The sequence below is a fragment of the Saccopteryx leptura genome, chromosome 1, assembly GCF_036850995.1.
Source record: "Saccopteryx leptura isolate mSacLep1 chromosome 1, mSacLep1_pri_phased_curated, whole genome shotgun sequence".
In the NCBI taxonomy this organism is placed as follows: domain Eukaryota; kingdom Metazoa; phylum Chordata; class Mammalia; order Chiroptera; family Emballonuridae; genus Saccopteryx; species Saccopteryx leptura.
Window position 1 is genome coordinate 244,328,675 of NC_089503.1, and position 23,089 is coordinate 244,351,763.

The 23,089-nt window shown below is 54.1% G+C and overlaps 2 protein-coding genes across 2 annotated transcripts in view; both read right to left on the bottom strand.

Annotated features, from left to right (window-relative positions):
• On the bottom strand, positions 1 to 17,617 carry EFNA2 (ephrin A2). Its single transcript, XM_066342093.1, has 4 exons — positions 17,189 to 17,617; positions 5,929 to 6,242; positions 2,802 to 2,867; positions 1 to 1,955 (listed from the first exon to the last, which is right to left on the bottom strand). Exons 1-4 carry the CDS (start codon positions 17,329 to 17,331, stop codon positions 1,834 to 1,836), a joined length of 645 nt encoding a protein of 214 aa, XP_066198190.1. The 5' UTR covers positions 17,332 to 17,617; the 3' UTR covers positions 1 to 1,833.
• Positions 6,160 to 23,089, bottom strand: part of FAM174C (family with sequence similarity 174 member C) — a 22,688-nt gene continuing 5,758 nt past the window's right edge. The window contains exon 4 of the transcript XR_010746160.1: positions 6,160 to 6,242. The gene's annotated coding sequence lies outside the window, so the exon portion shown is untranslated. The remainder of the gene's footprint in view (positions 6,243 to 23,089) is intronic.

Consider the following 23,089-nt stretch of genomic DNA (forward strand, 5'->3'; position numbering starts at 1 on the left):
TAAAAGTTTATGCTCGTTTTATTATAAAAAAATACAGAATCCAAAGTTGATTGTGATGGGAGGGGGTAGGCCCCATCTCCAGCTCCAGGCGTGGCAACACCACTGTCCACACCAACCCCTACAAAAACCTCCCTAACTGGCATGCCTGGTGGTCTCCCAGCAGCTGTGTACCATATACAGTGTGTTTGTAAAGTCATGGTGCACTTTTGACCGGTCACAGGAAAGCAACAAAAGATGATAGAAATGTGAAATCTGTACCAAATAAAAGGAAAACCCTCCCAGTTTCTGTAGGGTGATGTGGCAGCATGTGCGCATGTACAGGTGATGACGTAACACTGTGTATACAGCGGAGCAGCCCACGGCCATGCCAGTCGAGATGTGAACGGTACAGAGGAATGTTCGGTGTGTTCTGTGGCTCGCTAAATTCGAATCCGTGACCAAAGTGCAACGTGAATATCGGCGCATTTATAACAAAGCACCACCACATAGGAATAACATTACTCGGTGGGATAAGCAGTTGAAGGAAACCGGCAGTTTGGTGGAGAAACCCTGTTCTGGTAGGCCATCAGTCAGTGACAAGTCTGTAGAGGCTATAAGGGATAGCTACCTAAGGAGCCTTAAAAAATCTGTGCGTGAGCCCACATCGAACTGCACTGAATAGGTATGAAATTGGGAGAGTTTTCCTTTTATATGGTGCAGATTTCACATTTCTATCGTCTTTTGTTGCTTTCCTGTGACCGGTCAAAAGTGCACCATGATTTTATGGACACACTATATATTTATATATCATATATATAAAACACAGATCAGGAAAGGCAGGTAGAAATATGAAATCTGTATAAATGCACTGTTTGCTTCATTAAAGTATCTTTTGGAGGGGGGTTCTTTTTTGGGGATTCATTTTGTTTTGTCCTGTTTCTTTTTTTCTTATAAACATTATTAGTCATAGAGCAGAGGAAGGGGGCTCTGACAGATGAACAAGCTTATTGCAAAGAGTGGCTTCTACTCTAAAAAAGTTTACCCCCCACACCAAAATAAAGACACCCCCTATGAAGGTGTGAGGTAAAAAGAAAATGTCCAGTTTGTCTTTAGTAATACAGTAAAAATAAATCACAGTATATACTTGCTGGCTCTATTTACAGACATGTAACGTCTTCTTGGGCTCAGAGGTGATTTTAAGAGGCTGTGGGTCAGGGTGGGGAGCCGTGATTCCAAGTTGGCCAGGGCTCCACAGTGGCCTCTGGTGAAACAGCATGAGTTTCCACTCTGGGAAACTATCATCAGCCATGAAGAGGGTGGGACTGATGGTGACAGGAGTCTGAGGTGGGCGGATTCCTGGGCCAGAATCTGGGGCTCTTACCTTGCCCCTTCTGCCTCATACTGGCCAGCCCTGGGGCACCTGGGAGGGTCTGCCCTGACCTTCAGCCAGGACCCAAAAAATGGAGCAACCAGATTAGGGGTTCCCCATCCCCATTTCCCAGGGGGCCAAGGAGCCTCCATCCTATCCATTGTTTCCTTCCCAAAGTCACTGGCGATAAGATAACAAGGAATAAATTAAATTAAAAACTCAAGTCTTTCTGATCCAACCATAAAAAATAAACAAAAAGCCCAATATCACTGACAGTTTTTCAGGTTCTCCTGTGCCCCTGATGTGATGGTCTGGCCAGGGGCTGCACTGACACCCTGCCCCTCAGGCATCAAGGGATATTGGCTGCCCTCTGTCCTTGCAGCTTGTCCTGCAGGTGGTGACAGCACCAGTCATAGGAAAGCCAGACGTCTCTATTTGGTCTTGGATGCATTCGTCAGGTGGGGCCGGCATCCTGCAGGCGGGGACTAGGAGCCCAAGAAGGTCCAGAGCACTGGGACAGTGCTGAGGAAAAGCTGGTAGCTGCCCAGGCTACTACATGAATTATTGCTGGTGAAGATGGGCTCAGGGGCCTCATACAGGGTCTCATCTAGGGGACATGGAGACAGAACAGTCAGTGGTGGCCCAGACCCCTCCCTAAGTGGCCACCCCATCTGCTTCCTATTGGTTCCTAGAGCATATCCCAACCAGAATATCATTAAATATCTCAAACCTGGCTGCCCCGCCCCCCGGGGGCACTGAGATTTCTGTCCACCTTGGTTGAGGTTGTACCTCCGCATACACTGAAGTAAATAGCTGGCACCCAACTACTGTGAGCCTGGCACCCGGGTGAAGTCTCAAGGCTTCAGGAGCCCCCTCGTTTCTGGGTGTGGTTATGGTGTTTCAAGAGCTCAGAAAACAGGCCCTTCTCTGATGCCCACACCTGGCGGTTACAGCCTCAGTGAGGGGCTTGGAGATGGGCCTCAACCTTCACTCCATTTTTTTTGTTTTGTTTTGTTTTAATTTTAAAGTAGGGGAGAGGTAGGAAGAAAGGAGAGACAGGGAGAGAGAAGAAGGAAGAGAAGGAGAGAGGGAGAGAGAGAGAGAGAGAGAGAGAGAGAGAGAAATTTGTTGTTCCACCTATTCACTATTTCATTGGTTGACTCTTGTACATACCCTGACCAGAGATCTAACCCACACCCTTGGCATATCAGGATAACACTAACCAACTGAGCTACCCAGCCATGGCTCAACCTTCACTCTTGAAGGTTTGAAATGTTGTCCTGATTTGCAGATGGGGAAACTGACTCTCAAGGGTGAGCCTGCCTTTGCTGAGGTTGTGAGATTCCCCAGGCTGTTCTGTGATCATCTCCTGTCTACACTGACCACTCAGTGGGTCCTCATTGGGGACACAAGGGTGGAGGTCTGGACCCTGCCCAACTCCCTGAGTACTTACTGGTTGGCCGAACATAAACCTTCAGCCGCAGGCAGGGCTGGTCCACAGCATTGGGTGGCGTAGCAGCTGGAAGAGAGGGTTTCTGAGTTAGCAGGGCAGGGGGTGGCAAAAACCTCCTTGCACTGCCTGACCAGGCGGTGGCGCAGTGGATAAAGAGTGTCAGACTGGGATGCGGAAGACCCAGGTTTGAGACCGCAAGGTCGCCAGCTTGAGCACGAGCTCATCTGGCTGGAGCAAAAAAAAAGAAAGCTCACCAGCTTGGACCCAAGGCCCCTGGCTCGAGCAAGGGGTCACTCGGTCTGCTGAAGGCACATGTGAGAAAGCAATGTGCCACGGTCAAGGCACATGTGAGAAAGCAATCAATGAACAACTAAGGTGTCGCAATGAGAAACTGATGATTGATGCTTCTCATCTCTCTCCTTTCCTGTCTGTCTGTCCCTATCTATCCCTCTCTCTGACTCTCTCTCTGTCCCTGTTAAAAAAAAAAAAAAAAAAAAGTTTGTTTTCAATTTATCAGCCAAAACTCACTACAACCAAATGGTTGACATGGAATCAAATCCCTGCTCTCTGGGTGCCTGTTGGCAAATCACCCCCATCTGGCCCTCAGCTAGTACACAATAGGTACTCTGGAAAAAGATTACAGTACTTCTATCTGGGAGAAAACAGAAACCAGTTACCCTGAGAGGGAGGCAGGTTCCGCATCTCTTGGAGGAAACCACACTTCAGAGGTCATGTGGAGGTGGAAGCACACTGGGTCCTCATGCCTAAAATGCCACCATTATTGCTCCCTGCTTCCTGGCCAACATGACAAGGGCCCTGGAGGGGGCAGGGATGGTGCCACAGCTCAGCCATGAATCAGAAAGGAGGGGGTCAGCAGAGTGCACACACATAAATAGGTATGGTACACTTACAGAGCTATAGCTGGGCCTATCCTCACCTGTTCCCTCAGCCTGTCCTCTGTCTTCAGCTGCCATCTCTGCCCCCCACCTCGCAGAAGGCCCTCACTCAGGGAGATGAAGATAAAGAGCACTTAATAAAAATAACATATAACGGAGATAAGACAAATAACTACAGTAATAATCTTTCTTTTTTTTTTTTTTGAAAGAGAGGCAGGGAGGCCCTGGCCGGTTGGCTCAGTGGTGGAGCGTCAGCCTGGCATACAGGAGTCCCGGGTTCGATTCCCGGCCAGGGCACACAGGAGAAGCGCCCATCTGCTTCTCCACCCCTCCCCCTCTCCTTCCTCTCCCGTAGCCAAGGCTCCATTGGAGCAAAGTTGGCCCGGGCGCTGAGGATGGCTCCATGGCCTCTGCCTCAGGTGCCAGAATGGCTCTGGTTGCAACAGAGCAACGCCCCAGATGGGCAGAGCATCGCCCCCTGGTGGGCATGCCGGGTGGATCCCGGTCAGGCGCATGCGGAAGTCTGTCTGACTGCCTCCTCGTTTCCAACTTCAGAAAAATACAAAAAAAAGAAGAAAAAAAAAAAAAGAAAAAAAAGAAAGAGAGGCAGGAAAGTGAGACAGGAACATCAAGCTGTTCCTTCCTGTATGTGCCCTGACCAGGGATCAAACCGGCAATAATGATCTTTGTGTAAGTAACTCCTATCTCAGAAAGAAAATGTAATTCTTTTTATATCAAAGAACTTAAACACCTTCTGCCCTGGCCAGGTAGCTCAGTTGGTTAGAGCATCATCCAATACACCAACATTACGGTTCGATCCCGGTACTTTTCTTTCTTTCTTTCTCTCTCTCTCTCTCTCTCTCTCTCTCTCGTTCTCTCTTTCTCTCCCTCCCTCCCTCTCTCTCTCTCAATTCATTCATTCATTCATTCATTCATTCATTCATTGTATTTTTCTGAAGATGGAAACCGGGAGGCAGTCAGACAGACTCCCGCATGCACCCGACCGGGATCCACCCGGCATGCCCACCAGGGGGCTACGCTCTGCCAATCTGGGGCATTGCTCTGTTGCAACCAGAGCCATTCTAGCGCCTGAGGCAGAGGCCATAGAGCCATCCTCAGCGCCCGGGCCAACTTTGCTCCAATGGAGCCTTGGCTGCTGAAGGGAAAGAGAGACGGAGAGGAAGGAGAGGGGGAGGGGTGGAGAAGCAGATGGGCGCTTCTCCTGTGTGCCCTGGCCAGGAATCGAACCCAGGACTCCCGCACGCCAGGCCGACGCTCTACCACTGAGCCAACCGGCCAGGGCTAACGCCCAGTACTTTTAAAAACAAACAAACAAACAAACAAACAAACACCTTCTTGGCCCTGACCAAGTTGCTCAGTTGGTTATAGTGTCATCCCTAAACACCAAGGTTGAGGGTTTGATCCTCAGTCAGGGAATATATGGGGAGCAACCAATGAGTGTACAACTGGAATAACGAATGCCTCTCTCTCTTTCTCCCCTTTCCTCTCTCTGTGGTTCTAAAAAAATATTTTTTTAATTAAAAACAAACAAACAAACAAAAAACACCTCCTTTCTCCAGCCCACCCTTCTTCTCTGAATTAAAAAAAAGAAAATGTCCAAATACAGCAGAAAAAGAGAAAACGGGACCTTGTGGAGTTGAATTTGACACAGCGGGACACGGAATGTCGAGAAGTTGGGTCCCTTCGCGGCAACAGACGTTGGGTTGGCGTGCCAGGGGCAGAGGCTGGGAGACCCTTGCCCACGCCAGGCTGTGCCAGGTAGAACAAGGGGTTTGCTCTCTCCTCTGGCTTTGACCAAGTTCCACTCTCCCACCAGGCTCCTTATGGCTCAGTTTGCCCCCTTGGCGCTCTGAGGAATGCGCAGCCCTGGTCTCAGCGTGAGACAGATTAACAGTGGGGCCATCGGCTCCCCTAGCCCAGAGGTCCAGTAGTCGATCTAGAGGCTGGGGTCCTATGTATGGTCTAAGCCCCGCTGAGCCTCAGCTTCCCCACCTGCAAAATGGGGACTCTGACAGTGGGCCTCCGGGGCTTTGCTGGGAGGATAATGAGAACATCCACCAGACGGACTCCCCAGGAGAGAAGCCTGCGCTGGACTAGGGAGCCGGGCCGAAACCACGCCCTGGACTCTACCTAGGCCTCGCTCGCTCCCGTTCCCGATCCCGCTCCCTTTCCCGCTTCCTAGCCCCGCCCCGCCCCGCCTACCCACTCACAGATGTAGTAGTATTCCTGGCCCGGGCGGAACTCAAAGCCCAGCGAGAAGGGCGTGAAGAGCTGGAACTTCTCGGAGAACTTGAGCGGCCCCCCCGGCGCCGCTGGACGGTTGCACTCCCAACGCTTGAAGCCGCGCTGCCGATGGTCGCAAGAGGCGTGGCCTTCGCCGTTGACCATGTACAGCACGTAGTGCTCCATGCGCTCGACTGGAGGCAGCGGCGCCCCGTAGTGCGGGCAATAGATGTCCAGGTAGTCGTTGATGCTCACCTCCACCGTGTAGCCCCCGTGGTCGTCTGCCGCGCCCACGTGGAACCTGGGGGCGGGGCCGGTGGTCATCGCTGGGCAGAGCCAGCTCGGTAGCGGCACCAGATGTCAGCGTGGTCGGGGATAACAAGTGTAAGGAAAGGGACCAGAGCGGGGGCGGGTCAAGGGATGCAAAGCAGGAGGAGGTGAGCTCAGGGAGTGAGAGCGTGAGGACGTGGTCAGCACGTGGCGGGGTCGGTCGTAGGAGACCGCTGGGCGGATGCTGAGAGGTTCCAGGGTGCGAGCTCAAGGTCCCCTGTTTGGCACACACCCGGTCTCTGGCTCAGCAGACTGGTCAGTTGGCAGGCGCCTGAGCCCCGGGCTCACAACGTGGTTGGAGCTGAGGAGGAGGAGGAGGAGGAGGTGGAGGTGGAGGTGGAGGGGCTGCCACCAGGCATTCTGGGTAACATGCAAACGACCAGGTATCAGGTGACTCGGAAGCACCTCCCCTTCCCATCCCCACCCCCCACCCCCACCCCCGGCCCGATATTTGGGCCTTTCTTGGGTAAGCAGGTTTCTTTGCCATGTACTAGCTGTTCCCCCACCAAGAAGATCTCCAGAAACGTTATTATGGCTTGATTTCTACGCCTCCTTCTCTAGACAGCCCCCCATCCTGCCCATCATATGCAGCTCCTTAGCCTTCCTTCCGCAGCAGATCTCCCTGCCCAGAAAGCCTAAGGTGGCACAGGAACACAGGCCCCGAGTTCTGGCCTCCTCTGGGGTAAGCGCTACCTCCACTAACCTCAGTTTCCCCGCAGGTGGCAGAGCTCGGAGTGAAGAACTCTCAGACACTCCCTTGGCCTAGCTCAGAGGTGTCTTGAGTTGGACCAGCAGCCCCATCCCTTCCATCCTGTGTGACCCCAGGGAGTCTTGCATCCTCTCTCCAGAGCCTCCAGAATCTGACAGCTGCCTCACCCTCCCCCAAGCTCCTGGTCACTCCATTAGGTTCCCAACCCATGACATCTCAGCTCCTCAGCCCTGACTCCCAGTCTTTGCCAGGGAGGTCCCTTTAGACTGTCACGCAGCCTGAGCCCCTTCCTGGGGCAGCCTTCCTGACCCAGCCTTGTCTTAGGAGGATGGAGGTCAGCTGAGCCAGAGACTGGCAGCTTCTCTTCCATCACTGCCTCGGGTTACACCGCCAGGAGCCCTTAGATCTTCTGGAGAGGGTCCCCTGAGTCCCTGACATGTAAACGCAGCCTGGATGGCCTGGACAAGGGTGGCCTCCTAAGAGGGGCTTATTAGCACATAAAAAGCCTGAGCAACAAGACTTGCAGGGAAGGCTCCCAGGCTACTCCTGTCTCCTCTCTCCCTGTACATGTGGGGAAACTGAGGTCCAGCCAGGTTGGGCAGCAGGGAGGGTACAGGCTGCTGAAATCCCAGCCCTGCCGTTACCTCTGTGCCCATCCTGCCAATAGCCCCAGTCTGTGGCAGGGAGCTCAGCAGGGCTTCCATGCTGGGAGCGCTAATTGGCACGGTCGGCACCTGAGGGGGCTGCAGGATTATCAGATGGCAGAAGCTGGCTCCCTGCTACCCCTGAGATGCAGCATCAGGCAGGACAGGGGCTCCTGGGACCCCTAGAGGATGGAATGAGGCAGGCAGAAGACCCTGCTCACTTGTGCCTCAGTTCCCCCATCCATCACTACAACAGTGATTTCAAGTCTACAACTAAGATTGAAGCTCACAGAATTTAAGTTCTCAAGGGAGAAGGAGCAGATTCTCCTCCGGCTCCTATCCCATTCTATTGAGTTTGTCCAGGTATGGGGAGCTCATCACCTCCCAGAGGTGAGAGAGTTTTTGTAGAATAAATGTGTCTGGCAGCTAGAGTCACAAAGTGGGGATCAGGCTGGAACAGAGCCAGGATCAGGATGCGACCAGAGTCAGCCTTGCATTTTATTTTTCAGGCTGCCGCAAGGCTGGCCGGGCATGGGTGTCTCATTGATTAACCATGTCCTCCAGCCCCTTGGGCTTGACTGATGCAGAAGCCGCTTCAGGTTTTTTTGTTTGTTTGTTTTTTAGGTGAGAGGAGAGGAGGGGAGATAGAGAAGCTAACTCCTGCGTGCACCCCAACCAAGATCCACTCCGCAATGCCATCAATGGTGGATGTTCAAGTACCAAGCTATTTTTAGCACCTGAGGCTGATGTGTTCCAACAGAGCTATCCTCAGTGCCCAGGCCCACATTCAAACCAATTGAGCCACTGGCTGCAAGAGGGGAAGTGGGATGGGGGAGAGCAGATGGTTGCTTCTCCTGTGTGCCCTGACTAGGAATTGAACCCAAAACGTCCATACACCAGGCTGACACTCTGTCCACTGACCCATTGGCCAGGGCCCGCTCCAAGCTTTTTGAAAAGTCATTTTCACTCCGTCCTGGTCCTACTGAAAGCCCCATTGACCAGCCGATCTATGGTAGCAGTGGCCAAGCACCCACCTGGGGACTGGCTGGTACCCATGCCAGGCCCTGTGGGAGAGACCACGATGGAGGAACCATGGAGGGGCTGATAGGCTATAAGGCCTGCTGTCCTAACCCCCAACAACTCTAGACCTCAGTTTCCTATCAGCGGCACAATACCTGGAATGCACAAGTAGCCTGAAAGAAAGCCTAGCACTCTGCAATGCTTTCTTGAGACCAGAATGGACATAGGAATGTGGGGCCACAGTGTGACCCTTTCCTCCCCCTCTATCTCCATCTGTGTCCCCCATTACATTTGTCTCCCCCTGCACCAGACGTCACCATCATTCTCTCTTCATCTTCTGAAAAAAGCATCAGAAACCAAGGCCATTTTGTTGGTTAACAGGCCAGACATCTGTGCCCCACCAAGCTGGCTAGTCTCCTGGCCTCTCAAAATCCAGTGTTCACTTTTTTGAATGTCTGTGATCCAACGGCTCAAAACCCTGCCCATTGCTCAGAATAAAAGGTTGGCTCAGTGGTAGAGCGTCGGCCTGGCATGCAGAAATCCCGGGTTCGATTCCCAGCCAGGGCACACAGGAGAAGCACCCATCTGCTTCTCCACCCCTCCCCCTCTCCTTCCTCTCTGTCTCTCTCTTCCCCTCCCGCAGCGAGGCTCCATTGGAGCAAGGATGGCCCGGGCGCTGGGGATGGCTCCTTGGCCTCTGTCCCAGGCGCTAGAGTGGCTCTGGTCGCAACAGAGCGACGCCCCAGAGGGGCAAAGCATCGCCCCCTGGTGGGCAGAGCGTCGCCCCCTGGTGGGCGTGCTGGGTGGATCCTGGTCGGGCGCATGCGGGAGTCTGTCTGACTGTCTCTCCCCGTTTCCAGCTTCAGAAAAATACAAAAAAAAACACAAACCAGTCTTGGCCCTGGCCGGTTGGCTCAGTGGTAGAGCATCGGCCTGGCGTGCAGGGGTCCCGGGTTCAATTCCCGGCCAGGGCACACAGGAGAAGCGCCCATCTGCTTCTCCACCCCTCCCCCTCTCCTTCCTCTCTGTCTCTCTCTTCCCCTCCCGCAGCCGAGGCTCCATTGGAGCAAAGATGGCCCGGGCGCTAGGGATAGCTCCTTGGCCTCTGCCCCAGGCGCTAGAGTGGCTCTGGTCGCGACAGAGCGACGCCCCCTGGTAGGCAGAGTGTCGCCCCCTGGTGGGCGTGCCAGGTGGATCCCGGTCAGGCGCATGCGGGAGTCTGTCTGACTGTCTCTCCCTGTTTCTAGCTTCAGAAAAATACAAAAAAAAAAAGTCTTTCCAAGGCCCCATGTGGTCCTGACACCTCCACCCTCATCACCTTCTGCTTGCTTTCTAGCCACACCAGCCTCCTGGCTGTTCCTGTTCCCACCCCAGGGCCTTTGCACACACTCTTCCTTCTGCCTACAATGCTTTTCCCTGCCTCCCCCAACTTATCATATATCTCATTACAATATCATAGTTTTGCCTCCATAAAGCATACTGTCTGCCCTTTTGGACAGTGGGTGTTGGCTTCCTCTCCATCCTTTCCCGGTGACCAGCACAGGCCCTACACTTAATACATGTTTGTTGGTCAAACAAAGGCCAAGGATTCAAAGTATTATAGTCTTGAGGTGCAAACAAGGGCCTCTACATGGGGAAGAGAGGACCCCAGGCAGGTGTGTCCCAGGAGAAGCCCCCTCCACCAGAACTCTGGCTGCTTAAGTGGGCCATATTTTTCTCCCTTCCTGACTCTAAAATAGCAATAGCCTTGCCTAACCAGGCAGTGGCGCAGTGGATAGTGTTGGCCTGGGACACAGAGGACCCAGGTTCGAAACCCTGAGGTCACAGGCTTGAGCGTGAGCTCATCAGCTTGAGCACAGGGTCACTGGCTTGAACGAGGGATCATAGACATGACCCTATGGTCGCTGGCTTGAGCACTAATTTGAAGCCCAAGGTTGCTGGCTTGAGCAAGGGGTCACTTGCTCTGCTGTAGCCCCCCGGGTCAAGGCACATATAAGAAAGCAATCAATGAACTGTGGTAACGAAGAATTTGATGCTTCTCCTCTCTCTCCCTTCCTACCTCTCTGTCCCTATCGGTCCCTCTCTCTGTCTCTATCTTTCTTGTTAAAAATATAATAAAATAGTAATGGACTTCTGTATTGGCATTCCTGGTTCCAAGTTGGCTAGTGAGCTAGGGGTGGGTGCCTCACTCCTGTGTGGGGAAGCCCAACCCCAAAACCAAGCCTGGTGCTTAGTGTCCTGGTGCATAAAATACAAAGCCTTCATTTCCTCCATTGGGGCCTTAGCCTAATATTCTGAAATTCTGTGGTTGCAGCAGACAGAGATGGAAATTCTCACTAAGGGGTTAGTGACTTGACTTGGGATCTTTCCCAGGCAGAGGGCTCTCCAGGCTCTCAGACTTCCTGCTCCCTCTTCTACCCCTGCCAGCCACACCTTTGCCCCTAGTTGGATCACCCTGCCAAAGTCTGCTCCTCCAGGCAGCCCTTCTATCCCTGGGTGATCCCTCATCCATCAGGGCTCCCAGACCTGCCCTTCATGGCCACCTCAATCTTGCCAGTTCCCCCCTCCCTACAACCACCTGGCAAGCTGCTCATTAGCCCCTATTGGTAATTATCAAGTCATTAGGAGCTAATAACAACTAATTAGGGACCTCACTCAAAAATAGGGGGGCGGCCTGACCTGTGGTGGCGCAGTGGATAAAGCGTCGACCTGGAAATGCTGAGGTCGCCGGTTCGAAACCCTGGGCTTGCCTGGTCAAGGCACATATGGGAGTTGATGCTTCCAGCTCCTCCCCCCTTCTCTTTCTCTGTCTCTCCTCTCTGTCTGTCTGTCTGTCTGTCTGTCTCTCTCTCTCTCTCCCTCCCTCTCCCTCTCCTCTCTAAAATGAATAAAAAAAAATAGGGGGGCTTCTCAGACTGGAAACTGAGGCACTGGTGGGGTAGGCAGCATGCCAGGGCCCTGGGTGCCCATACCTCACCCTAATGGGGCAGAGCCCGCTTGTCTCTGTCTGCTGCCCCCAGTGAAGCCCCTGAGGCCTCAGTGCCCACTCCCAGGGTTTCGAGGGGCCAAGAAAACATTTCCCCACCAGGAAGGGGGAGACTGGGACCTCAGGGAAAGTCAGGGCCCCAAAGTAGTGCAGGGTTGGAAAGTGAGGATACAGGAGTACACTTGAGTGCAAGAGCCCCAGAGCCAAAGCAAGAGAAAATAAATGGGACAAGGTGGGTACAAAAGGTGGGAAAAGGGCACAGAATCAGCCCTGGGCCAGTCTCAGTAAGACATAGCCCAGATGCATAGTCCACAGGTCTGTCTTGGATACCCCACCTCTGCCCCCAGAATACGTGCAGTGTCCCTGACAGCCCTTGGCCAGCCCCAGACCTGGCTGCCTCTTTGAGAGGAGTGACGCCCAATAGGGCCTGGCTTCTGCATGGCCTTTATCTACTCACTTACTCCAGGTCCGTGAAATGGAGGCAAAATGGGGTGCCTGACCCACAGAGTGGGCTGGTTAGGGGACTGCATGGCTGGTGGCTGGGCTGGGCAAAGGGGCAATTTGGCTCACATGGTGAATGAAGCCCCATAAAACCAAGATCTTGGGCTGACAGGGAGACGGAGACATGGGGCTGAGTGCCCACAATAGCCAGGTCAGTGTAGGGACAGGAGAGGGGTACTGCTGTAACTGGGTCTGGCTGGGTACCAAGTTCAAAGTCTGGTTGAGATGAAAAAATCCCCAATGGTTTTTGTGCTCACATACCAATCTAGGGTGGGTACAACATGGTGGGAACTCTGTTCCTGCCCCCACACTCCCATGCATAACCCAAACCAGTGGGTGGGGGACACATTCTAGCCCTCCCTCTGGACCCAACTCCCAAACAGAAACATCCCCACAGGGATACCATAGAGCATGGCTAGCCATGTCACCCATTCCTGAAGCAGATGAAAGGGGAAAGGAGGTGGGACCTCCACCTGGCCTGGCACAGGGGCTGCAGAACAGTCACTGGAAGAAAATCACTGCCTCCCAGACCCCCATTAATGGACCTGCCACTCCCAGGACAACCTCCACACATTACCTGGGACTCATGAACCTAAAGAGGATATCAGCTGCAGGACCTGGAGGTGGGAGATACCAGCTTCCTCCCCAGCCTAGCTCCCAGGCAGATAGAGGCCAAATCCATCCCTGTCTACTGTTGGCCTTGAGCCTCTCTATCCCTGATCCTGTTTCTTCCTCTGCTGAGACCACCCAAGTGGTCCACAGTGGGGAGGGACCAAGGCTGGGGACAGAGGACCACCAGCCCATCAGACCAAAGGAGGCCTCTGCACCCTAGCTTAGACCCAGATGGAGGGAGCCCAGGCCCTCAGTAAGTGGGAGAGTCTCAGGACTGCTCCACTTGGCTTCCTGGCACTGCCACCCCCACCCAGGAACATCATTGTCACTGTGGGTTTGGGGGTTTGGAGACACCTCCTTTTGCCCATAGGTGCTACCTTGATTTGCCCTCTTTGTGCCCCTTAGAATTCTACTGCCATCTGCTGAGGGGTACAGCCTGCCATCCCCACTTCACAGAGGGGAGGTGGGTTCAGAACAGCCAAGCCACCATCTGAGATTACACCCAGGATTCCAGGACCCCACAAACCCAAGTCCAGTCCCTCCCATGGCCTCCTGGACTCCACGTTCTGACCCCAAGCTCCCAGACCCACCAGGTCTCACTCTCCAAGCCCCGCAAGACAGGCAGACGAGTTTTTGTTTCGGAGTGACAGTGTCACTTAAAAAAAAATTTTTTTTTTAATTTACTGATTTCAACAAGAGAGGACAGGAGAGAGAGAGAGAGACAAGAATATCAAGCTGTTCTTGTATGTGCCCTGACCAAGGATCGAACCAGCAACCTCTGTGCTTCAGAACAATGCTCTAACCATTGAACATCCTGCCAGGGCCAGATGAGCTTCCTTCAAACAAACAAAAAAAAAAGCCTTACGTGGCAAATAATGGCATTGCCCCTTCAGAACCAGCCACCCATCCCTACCCCCACCTCCACCCCAAGAGGCCCAAGCAAGGACACTGGGGATGGGATGGAGGCCCCACACCTACTCCATAGGAACATCCTTCCCAAAGCCTTTTCCCACTGGATCATTTAAGAGGAAGCATGGCCACTGCCTACCCCATGGGCAATCCAGCCAGTAAAGGGCCAAGGGAGAGGGGCCAGAGCCTGAGATGCCTGGTAGGGGTAAGTGCCAAGTCCAGAGCCCCCACTCAGGTTGGCATAGCTGGGTGTAGTCCGCCTGCGGTGTTCCAATCTGGTGGAGAGTCTGAGGGGTGCAGGCACCCTGCTTGGTGCTCACTGTCAATCTTGACGGCCCCTCTGCACCACAGGCAGCATAGGGCCTGAGGTATCTTGACATGTCCCCCAGCAGGGACCTACCTGGCCCAAGGAGGGGGTGAAAGGAGGGCAGGCTGTGCCACCATCAGTGAGGCCCTGGGACAGCCAGAGCCAGGCTGCACACACAGACACATATGTGCTCACCACAGACACACTAAAGACACATGTGTACCCCACAAACAGACACACATTCTCTCCATGCACAAATATGCAGATATGCACATGTGCTCCCAGACGCTACACATTCCACACACAGACACACTCCTGCAAATGTATTACACCCTCCACACACGTGCACTCCAGGCATAATCACATAGATACATGTGCAAACATGCCAGGGCTGCCATGCACATACAAGTACATGTGTCACCCTGCCACATGGACAAGCATATGCACCATACACACAGAACTGCATCCCCCGGGGTTGCCATGACCCCCACATAGCGGGGACAAGAACAGGAATCAACACAGACACACCCTGCAGCCCCTGCACCCCCCATGTGCACAAATGTACATGTAGCCCCATCCTCAGCCAGTGGCCGGGCCGGATGAGGGCAGCCGGCCGAGGCCCTGGCCCAGCCCATTCTGGCTGAAGACAGGCCCAGAGGTGCCCAGGGATGGACTTGTGTGGGTGCCAGGGGAGGGTGGCTAGACTGGCAACAGGGCCCCACCCTATGACAGCCATGGAGGTGGATAGGGGGCTCCTGTGACAAAGTCTGCAGGCCGCAGGAAATAATCTGCACAGCAGGAGGACATAATCTGGGAAATAGCCACATACCTAGTAACTCAATGAAGGTAGCAGGCCCAGCCAGGTGAGGGTGGCTGGCCTTACCACAGTGCCACCACTGCCTGTCCGTCCCCATCTGGGCACAGCCACCCCTCAGGATCCTTCTCTGACCGTCTGTTCCTGACTCAAGCTGCCCAGCCTTAGTTCTGTCCCCTTCCTCACAGTGCCTTTTGTGTGTGCCCCTCTCAGGCTCAGCTATACCCCCCTTCTCGTTTGTGTCTTCTCAGCCTGCCGCCACCACCACCAATCTTTCTGATTTGACCCTACCCTTGTCTCTCCCCAACCAGGCCTGTTTCTCATCTCTGCCCGAGGCTGCCTCATGCTTCAAGCCTGCTCTGAGACCCTGCTCCTCTCCCCAGGCCATGGTCCCAGGACTGGGTGCTCTCGGAAAAGCTCCATTCCTAGGTACCCTCAGACCCAGCACCACCCTTCCTCCTGTGCCTGAGATACCCCATCACTGGGTCCAGGTTCTAGTCTAGCCACCTCTGGACACTAAACCTCCCAAGGAGTCCCCAGGCACCAAGACCCCCTTTGGCAGAGCCCCAAACCTCAGCAATGAACAGGATCCCAGTCTGAACCCACCTGACCCCCACCCCCATCACAAGATGTCAGGGCAGTCACCTCCCACCTGGGACATGCCAGGCAGGAAGAGAAGAATGTGATAAAGGTGTGCCAACCAGGCAAACAAGGCCATCCCCTCAGGCAGCTGGTTAGAGCAGGGCTGTCTGGTCAGCAACAGGAGGTGGCTGAGTGGCAGGACCAGGTACCTCCTTTTCCTGGTGGGACCCTGCCAGCAGCACGGCCCTGTGGCAGGTGGGACAGAGGACTGCCCCAATGACCCCTTTCCATCCTGGCTCATCCTAGTTCATTTGCGGGTCCTTGTGTGTTTGGCATTTGCTAGAACAAAGGACAGGCCATGACAGGGACAGGGATTTTAAAGCTTAAACCAAAAACTTGAGCCAGGAAGCACTGCCCACTTGGTTCCCTGCTCAGGTGGCTGCAGGGAAGAGTCTTAATTAAACCCACATGTGACCAATGGGGCTAGCGGTGAGGAGACTGGCTCCAAGGTGGCCTGGCCAATCCTCCTTGGAATGGAGTCTCTATCCTGGGCCCCAGGGTCTGACCCCACAGCTGGACAACTAAGCGGAGTGTCTGGGTGCGCAGCCTGCCCCCACAGCGGACACTGGGCACCCTTGTCCCAGAGCCTGCCTCAAAGACCGCCGTTTATGCAACTTTCGGCCCAGGGAATAAAGATGGCAGGGGACAGCGGGGGGATAGCAGCCTCAGAAGGGCGCTCATCAGGGCTTGGAAATAGAGAGAAAGTGACCAGTGGTAGACGAGCAAAGGACCCGGGAGGCCAGCTGGCTCAGCACCCCCGGTGAAAGCTGTGAGACCCTGAGTGCTGGAGTTGACAATAAAGCCATGGGGCCTTGGGGCCCTATCGCCCATGGGACGCCCCAGCCCACTCAGCCTTTGAGACCCAGGGACGGCCCAGAGGGATGCTTTTGCTGATGTCCGGTATGTGGTCAGTCACTAGCAAACTTTTCTCACTTTGTCTAATGAGGGCTTTTACTACCCCTCAAAAAAATTGTACTCTGCACACAGCACTGAGGAGGTTGTGCAGGCAGGCAGACATTGGCACCTTGGCAGGCTGGGCACAAGGCCACTTGGGTCCCTGCTCTAGCTCTGCTCTCTTGCCATGACCTTGAGTCAGTTGCTCATCCCCTCTGCCCCTCAGTTTCCCCATCAGTGCTAGGAAGATGGGCAAGGGCACTACCCTATCAAGACTCCTGGGAATGACTCCCAGCTCCTAAGTACCTCAGTCTTCCTGTACAAAGCCAGGATGAGAAACCCCCTAGAAAGGTGGACTCTGGGTCAGTAGAGGAACATCCTAACTTCCTCAAGTTATTCTGGGGACCTACCTGCTAACCCGCTGTGCAGTGGAGGCCATGGTCCCCGGTTTCCACGCCCAGCTCAGTGTCAAGGTCCCCCAGGATCACCACCAATTCTGAAAGGGTGTTCCTTGGAGAGGCCCAAGGATGGGGTCCCCCAAGTTTGGAAGGGAACTTAGAGCTGCACGGTTTCTGAGGGTACCAGAGGAGATTCCCAAACTCCTGGGGACAACAGTGTTCTGGGGCATGTGGGCACAAGTCCCCCAAGACTACATGGCAGTGGGACACCCCAGAGGGAGAATGCACGAGCAGCGAAAGTCCCCCAAACTCTGGGTGGGGGCCGGGATTCCCTGGGGGCTCCGCGGGGACCAGGCGCCCCCCACTCTGGAAGCAGCATGCTTGGGGGATGCCCAGAACTCAAGGTGGGGAGGCCAGGCTGGGAGGGGGGGAGAGGGGGGCATCCAGGGTCCCCCGGCGCCCTGTCCCCGCCCGCGCTCACCTGGGGTTGCTGCGGTTCCAGTAGACCGCGTAGCGGTCCGAGTTGGCTCGGGTGGCGTCCTCGGAGCGCGCTAAGGGTGGCGGCGGTGGCGGCAGGAGCAGCAGCAGTAGCACAGGCAACAGCGGACACTGCACGGGCGCCATGGCCCGTGTCCGGCCGCCGCGCTCGCCTCGCCGCCGCCTGACAGCTGTCTCCGCCTCCTTCGCCGCGCTGCCGCCACCGCCACCGAGCAGGCGGGCACACGGCAGGAGGGAGGGAGCGCACCGGCGCTTGGAGATCCCCACTGTCCCCGCCTGAGTGCGCGCGACCTCCGGCGCCGAGAAGTCAGGCGGAGGCGGCGGGCGGGGCGCCGGGGTCGCCCCGGGCGCCGGCCCGGCCGCAAGGTCTCTCGGAGCGCGGGCAGCCTCCGCCGTACCCGCCGAGGAGGGGCCCAGGGCTCCGGCCTTTGTCCCTCCCGAGCGCCGGGAGGGCCGCGGGCGCCCCCTCCTGCCGTGCCCCGGCCACGCTGGGATAGGCGGCGGCTTCTGCCTCAACCGCGCCCCCTGCCCCAGCCAAAGCGTCCCAGACGAGTCCTTGGTCCGATTCCTCGGTCGGGCTGTCTATATTAACTAGCCCCAGGGTCCTGCCTCAAAGATTTGATCAACATCACCGGTCCTGAAGGAAGTCCCCTGAGTTCCTGTCACCTCCATTCAGGCCACCAAGCCCAACTGCGAGCCTGTCAGTTCGAGGAGCAGGAGGCACCGAGATGACACCCTTATCTCACCCTGTCATTCAAACCCAAATCCTAAACCCAGCTGAGTCTGCTCCCTGCACAAACCCCAAATCCTAAACCAGGCCACGTCAACTTGGCTCTCTTCGATCCCACCTGGTGGAGATTTTGCAGTTAGGCTGACCAAAGTCCACTACTGTCCCACCTGGAATCCGTCAGGATAGTCACTTCTCTCTGGACCTGTTTTCTGATCTGGAAAATGCAACAGGATTCCCTAACTTGGCACCTTCAGCAGATAAGTCAACATGCAGAAGTCTAACAAGGACAGAAGAATGGGAAGGGTGTTCAGGCAGAGGGCACAGCTTAAGCAAAGGCCTCTGAGTGATCACTCCTGAGGGCCTGACCTCCAGTCATGCCACAGCCTTCCCCACCAGACTGAGCTTGTGGAGGTAAGCTGTCACCAAGTGCTGGCTGGAAAATACCAGTGGCGCCCAACTAGGTTCTACCTCTTTGGGTTTGTTTCTCACACCCAGGCAAGCAGCAGAATTTGGAGTCAAGAGTTTTTGAACTGCAAGGTACCCATGTGACTAATAGTCAAAGCTTCTCCCAGGAACCATGAGAGGCTACTGATAGGCAAGCTAACCTTCAACCAAGACTCATGCCAGCCACACACCTTTGCTATGTTGTGGGCATGTGCCATGTATCTCCTGAGCTTCTCCTACTTCCCCACCAGCCACACTTCCCCACCTTTGCTAAGCTGTAGCTAGAGTCTCTCCCCTTCTCATTACAACTCTATTTTTCAAGGCCTGTCCCACCTTATGCCCCAACCCCCAACAGGATAAGGTTCTCAGTTCTCTGTCATCTGCAGAACTCAGCCCAGTCTGTTTGGGGTTGTGGGTTCCGTCCTTTGACAAACTGCAGATGCTGGTCCCAGAGCTGGGCCAATAAGTCTGAAGAGGAAGGAACCTCCCTGTAAGTGGTGGCTGGGGCAAGCCCAGGAGAAATCAAAGACCAGAATTTGCCCAAGGCATGTGGCAGGACTTTAGACAAACTCTCTGGACACCCCTGGAACAAGGGCTCAACCCAGCTGGCTAGTTGGTGGCTCTTTGGGAGAAAAAAGGGGCATTCATTTCCTAAGCAGAGGTCTGGTGGCTGGACTTAGGCACAGAAAGTGCTACCACACAGCCAGTGCCACCATGCCTGGCCTAGCCCAGAATTCTGCCTAAGGGGGAACCATTCTATATTATGGGATCTCACAGACAGGGTGGGGGCTTTCTGTCAAACCCAGCATAATTGGACCTGCAAAGGGGAGCAGGCAGGGCACCCTGGGCAGGGGGTATGTACTCTTAAGAGGGCAGTGATGGGTCAACTTATTTGTATGCAGGGGCCAAGAGGAGAGCCGCCTCTGTAAAAGCCACCATTGCTGCTGCCTGTTTTGAGCTGAAGCTCTGTTTTCCTTCTGTTCTTTTCTCTCTCTCAAGGTCAGAGCTGGAGCAGGGAAAGGAACAAAAGCATGTCTCCCCCACTCAATCTCTCTGTGCCTAGGGGGGCTCAGGGAGGAGAGGACTGCAAAGCTCTGAGGCTTGGCCATGGGCAAGAGAGGGGTGGAGGCAAAGAACAGCTGCCCAGCTGCTCATGGGCACCCCTGCCCAGCTGGGGCCAATTATAGGTGCCCAAGAGGCCGTTCCCTTCCAGGACTGAGGGTTGTCCCAGCCTCCAGCCTCAGCGGGCAAGGCATTCTGGAGTAGGCTTCCTCTGAAGTCAAGAGTTGGACTTTAGCCTGACCTGTGGTGGCACAGTGGATAAAGCGTCGACCTGGAAATGCTGAGGTCGCCGGTTCGAAACCCTGGGTTTGCCTGGTCAAGGCACATATAGGAGTTGATGCTTCCAGCTCCTCCCCCCTGTCTCTCTCTTCTCTCTCTCTCTCTCTCTGTCTCTCCTCTCTAAAATGAATAAATAAAATAAAAATTAAAAAAAAAGAAAAAAGAATTGGACTTTAGGCTCACTTTGGGAACAGGATGTAAGTCTTGGGTTCAATGCTTAGTCAGGGTCTAGGGCCATCCAGTCTTCTGTTAGCCCCAGGCTCAGACCCAGGACAGGGTCACTGAGAAGGTCTATCTCCATCCACCTGGGTCTGTACTCTTGGGTTCAAGGGTCTTCCCCAGACTCGGGGAGGATCTTGTCTCAGCCATGCTCAGACCTGGCCCCTAGCCTGTACTCCAGGACCCCTGGCTCAATAATTATAGCCTACTGATCCATCACCTACCACCGACAGACCCCAATCCAATACCCACTGACCCTTGACCCACTACCCATTACCCTTCACCTGCCATCTGGTCCATAAAACAAGTCCCCAGGGTAGGGATCAGTGTCTAGTACTCTTAGCCTTCAAAGGTCACAGTGTCATCAAGAAGGCTAAGACCTGTGGTGGCGCAGTGGATAAAGCATTGACCTGGAAATGCTGAGGTCGCTGGTTCGAAACCCTGGGCTTGCCTGGTCAAGGCACATATGGGAGTTGATGCTTCCAGCTCCTCCCCCCTTCTCTCTCTCTGTCTCTCCTCTCTGTCTCTCCATCTCCTCTCTAAAATGAATAAGTAAAAAATAAAAATTAAAAAAAAAGTTAAAAATATGCCAGGAGAAATTTCTTTTTTTTTTAATTTATTTATTTATTTTACAGAGACAGTGAGTCAGAGAGAGGGATAGACAGGGACAGACAGACAGGAACGGAGAGAGATGAGAAGCATCAATTATTAGTTTTTCGTTGCGTGTTGCAACACCTTAGTTGTTCATTGATTGCTTTCTCATATGTGCCTTGACCGCAGGCATTCAGCAGACCAAGTAACCCCTTGCTGGGGCCAGTGACCTTGGGTCCAAGCTGGTGGGCTTTTGCTCAAACCAGATGAGCCCGCGCTCAAGCTGGGGACCTCGGGGTCTCGAACCTGGGTCTTCTGCATCCCAGTCTGACGCTCTATCCACTGCGCCACCACCTGGTCAGGCCCAGGAGAAATTTCTCATTACAGAATAAGTTGGACCAAATCTGCAGCCTGGTTCCAGCAGTGTTCAGATGCCCCAGCTCAGGGAGATTTCTGGTGGAGAAGGGGAGGGGCCTCAGCAGGCCAGGAGCTCCACTGACCCTGGTCAGAGCAGGGCAGGGCATCTGCACCAGCCTGGCCCACACCTATAGTGAAGGGGTCAAGAATTCCCCCAGGCTTCAGGGCTGTTGACTTCTGTCATTGAAAATAAAAATGTGCCTGGCCTGTGGTGGCACAGTAGATGAAATGTCAATCTGGAATGCTGAGGTAGCCAGTTTGAAGCCTGAGACTTGCCCAGTCAGGGCACACATGAGAGTTGATGCTTCCTGCTCTTCCCCCACTTCTCTCTCTCTCCTCTCTACAATGAATAAATAAAATATTTTAAAAATAAATAAATAGCCTGACCAGGCGGTGGCGCAGTGGATAGAGCGTTGGACTGGGAAGTGGAGGACCCAGGTTCGAGACCCCGAGGTCCCCAGCTTGAGCGTGGGCTCATCTGGTTTGAGCAAAAGCTCACCAGCTTGGATCCAGGTTGCTGGCTCGAGCAAGGGGTTGCTTGGTCTGCTGAAGGCCTGAGGTCAAGGCATATATGAGAAAGCAATCAATGAACAACTAAGGTGTCTCAATGCGCAACAAAAAACTAATGATTGATGCTTCTCATCTCTCCATTCCTGTCTGTCTGTCCCTGTCTATCCCTCTCCGTGACTCTCTCTCTGTCTCTGGAAAAATTAAAAATTAAAAAATAAATAAATAAATAAAAATGTATTCTCTTGCTGATGAATTAAACTTCCCTTGCTTGTGTCCAGTCAGGCCCTTGAAATCTCAGCCCAGATCTAAGATTCCTTTAACTTCCAAGGCCAGTAACTAAACAGGACCCATACCCCTGCTAGTTCCCTCCTCCTTCCTCCCTTCCTTCCCACCTTCCCAGCCCCAGGCCTGGACAGAGACCTGTTCTCCATGGCAACCACCTGCCAGTCTGGGGTTAGACTTCTCTTGAGAATGGAAACGTTTCAGATCTTCACTGTTCCATACAAGTGCTCCCAGCTCTCCATAGCTACTGTGCGCATATAATATGGTCAAGTGTGACAAGGAGCTAGGCTTTTAATTTCAGTTACTTTGAGTATAAATGTAAACAGCCACATGTGGCTACTGTGCTGGGTAGGGCAGCTCTGGGTGTACCTGCCCAGCCACACCAGCCCAGGAACAGCACATCATGGTGGGAGAGTATGGTGGCTCAGACTCCTCCAGAGAGGGAAATGGGGCCTGACCTGTGGTGGCGCAGTGGATAAAGCGTTGACCTGGAACACTGAAGTCACCGGTTCGAAACCCCAGGCTTGCCCGGTCAAGGCACATACAAGAAGCAACTACTACTATACTCTTGTTTCTCTTCATATCGTATAAATCTTTCACCTTTTACAAGAAGCAACTACTACGAGTTGATGCTTCCCGCTCTTCTCCCCCTTCTCCCTCTTCTCTCTAAAATCAATAAATAAAATCTAAAAAAAAGAGGAAAATGGGGCAATGAGCCACCAGGGAGGATGAGAGATCAGAGAGGACTGGGATCCTAAGAACCCCAGGAAGGCACAGCTGCCTCACCTGCTGACCCTAGGTAAGAGGAATGTGACTGCTGGGTGCTGGGATCATGTCTGAGGGAACCCACATCAGAACCAGAGTGTCCAAGAACTCCTACCTACTGGGACACAACTTGACTACTACTGGCCACTGGCCTGAGGCAGGCATCCAGCCACAGGCCACCTGTTGGTTTTTTTTTTTAATTAATTAATTAATTCATTCATTCATTTTAGAGAAGAGAGACAGAGAGATAGAGAGAGAAAGAGAAGAGGGGGAGGAGCAGAAAGCATCAACTCCCATATGTGCCTTGACTGGGCAAGCCCGGGGTTTTGAACCGGCAACCTCAGCATTCCAGGCACAGGCCACCCCTTTAATGAGCCCAAGGCATCCAGCTCCCACTTGTCCCCATTCCCAAGATGGAGAAGCCACACAGTAGTCAACCAGGAGCTGAGACCCCAACTTGCCCATGGTTGAGGAGCCACGTTTGCTGCATGTCCAGTGGGCCTGGGGGGGGGGGCGGGCTGGAGGTGGTAGGAGGGGCCTCAAGGGCACCAAGCTACAGGTCGTGCACCCTAATCTGGCACAGGT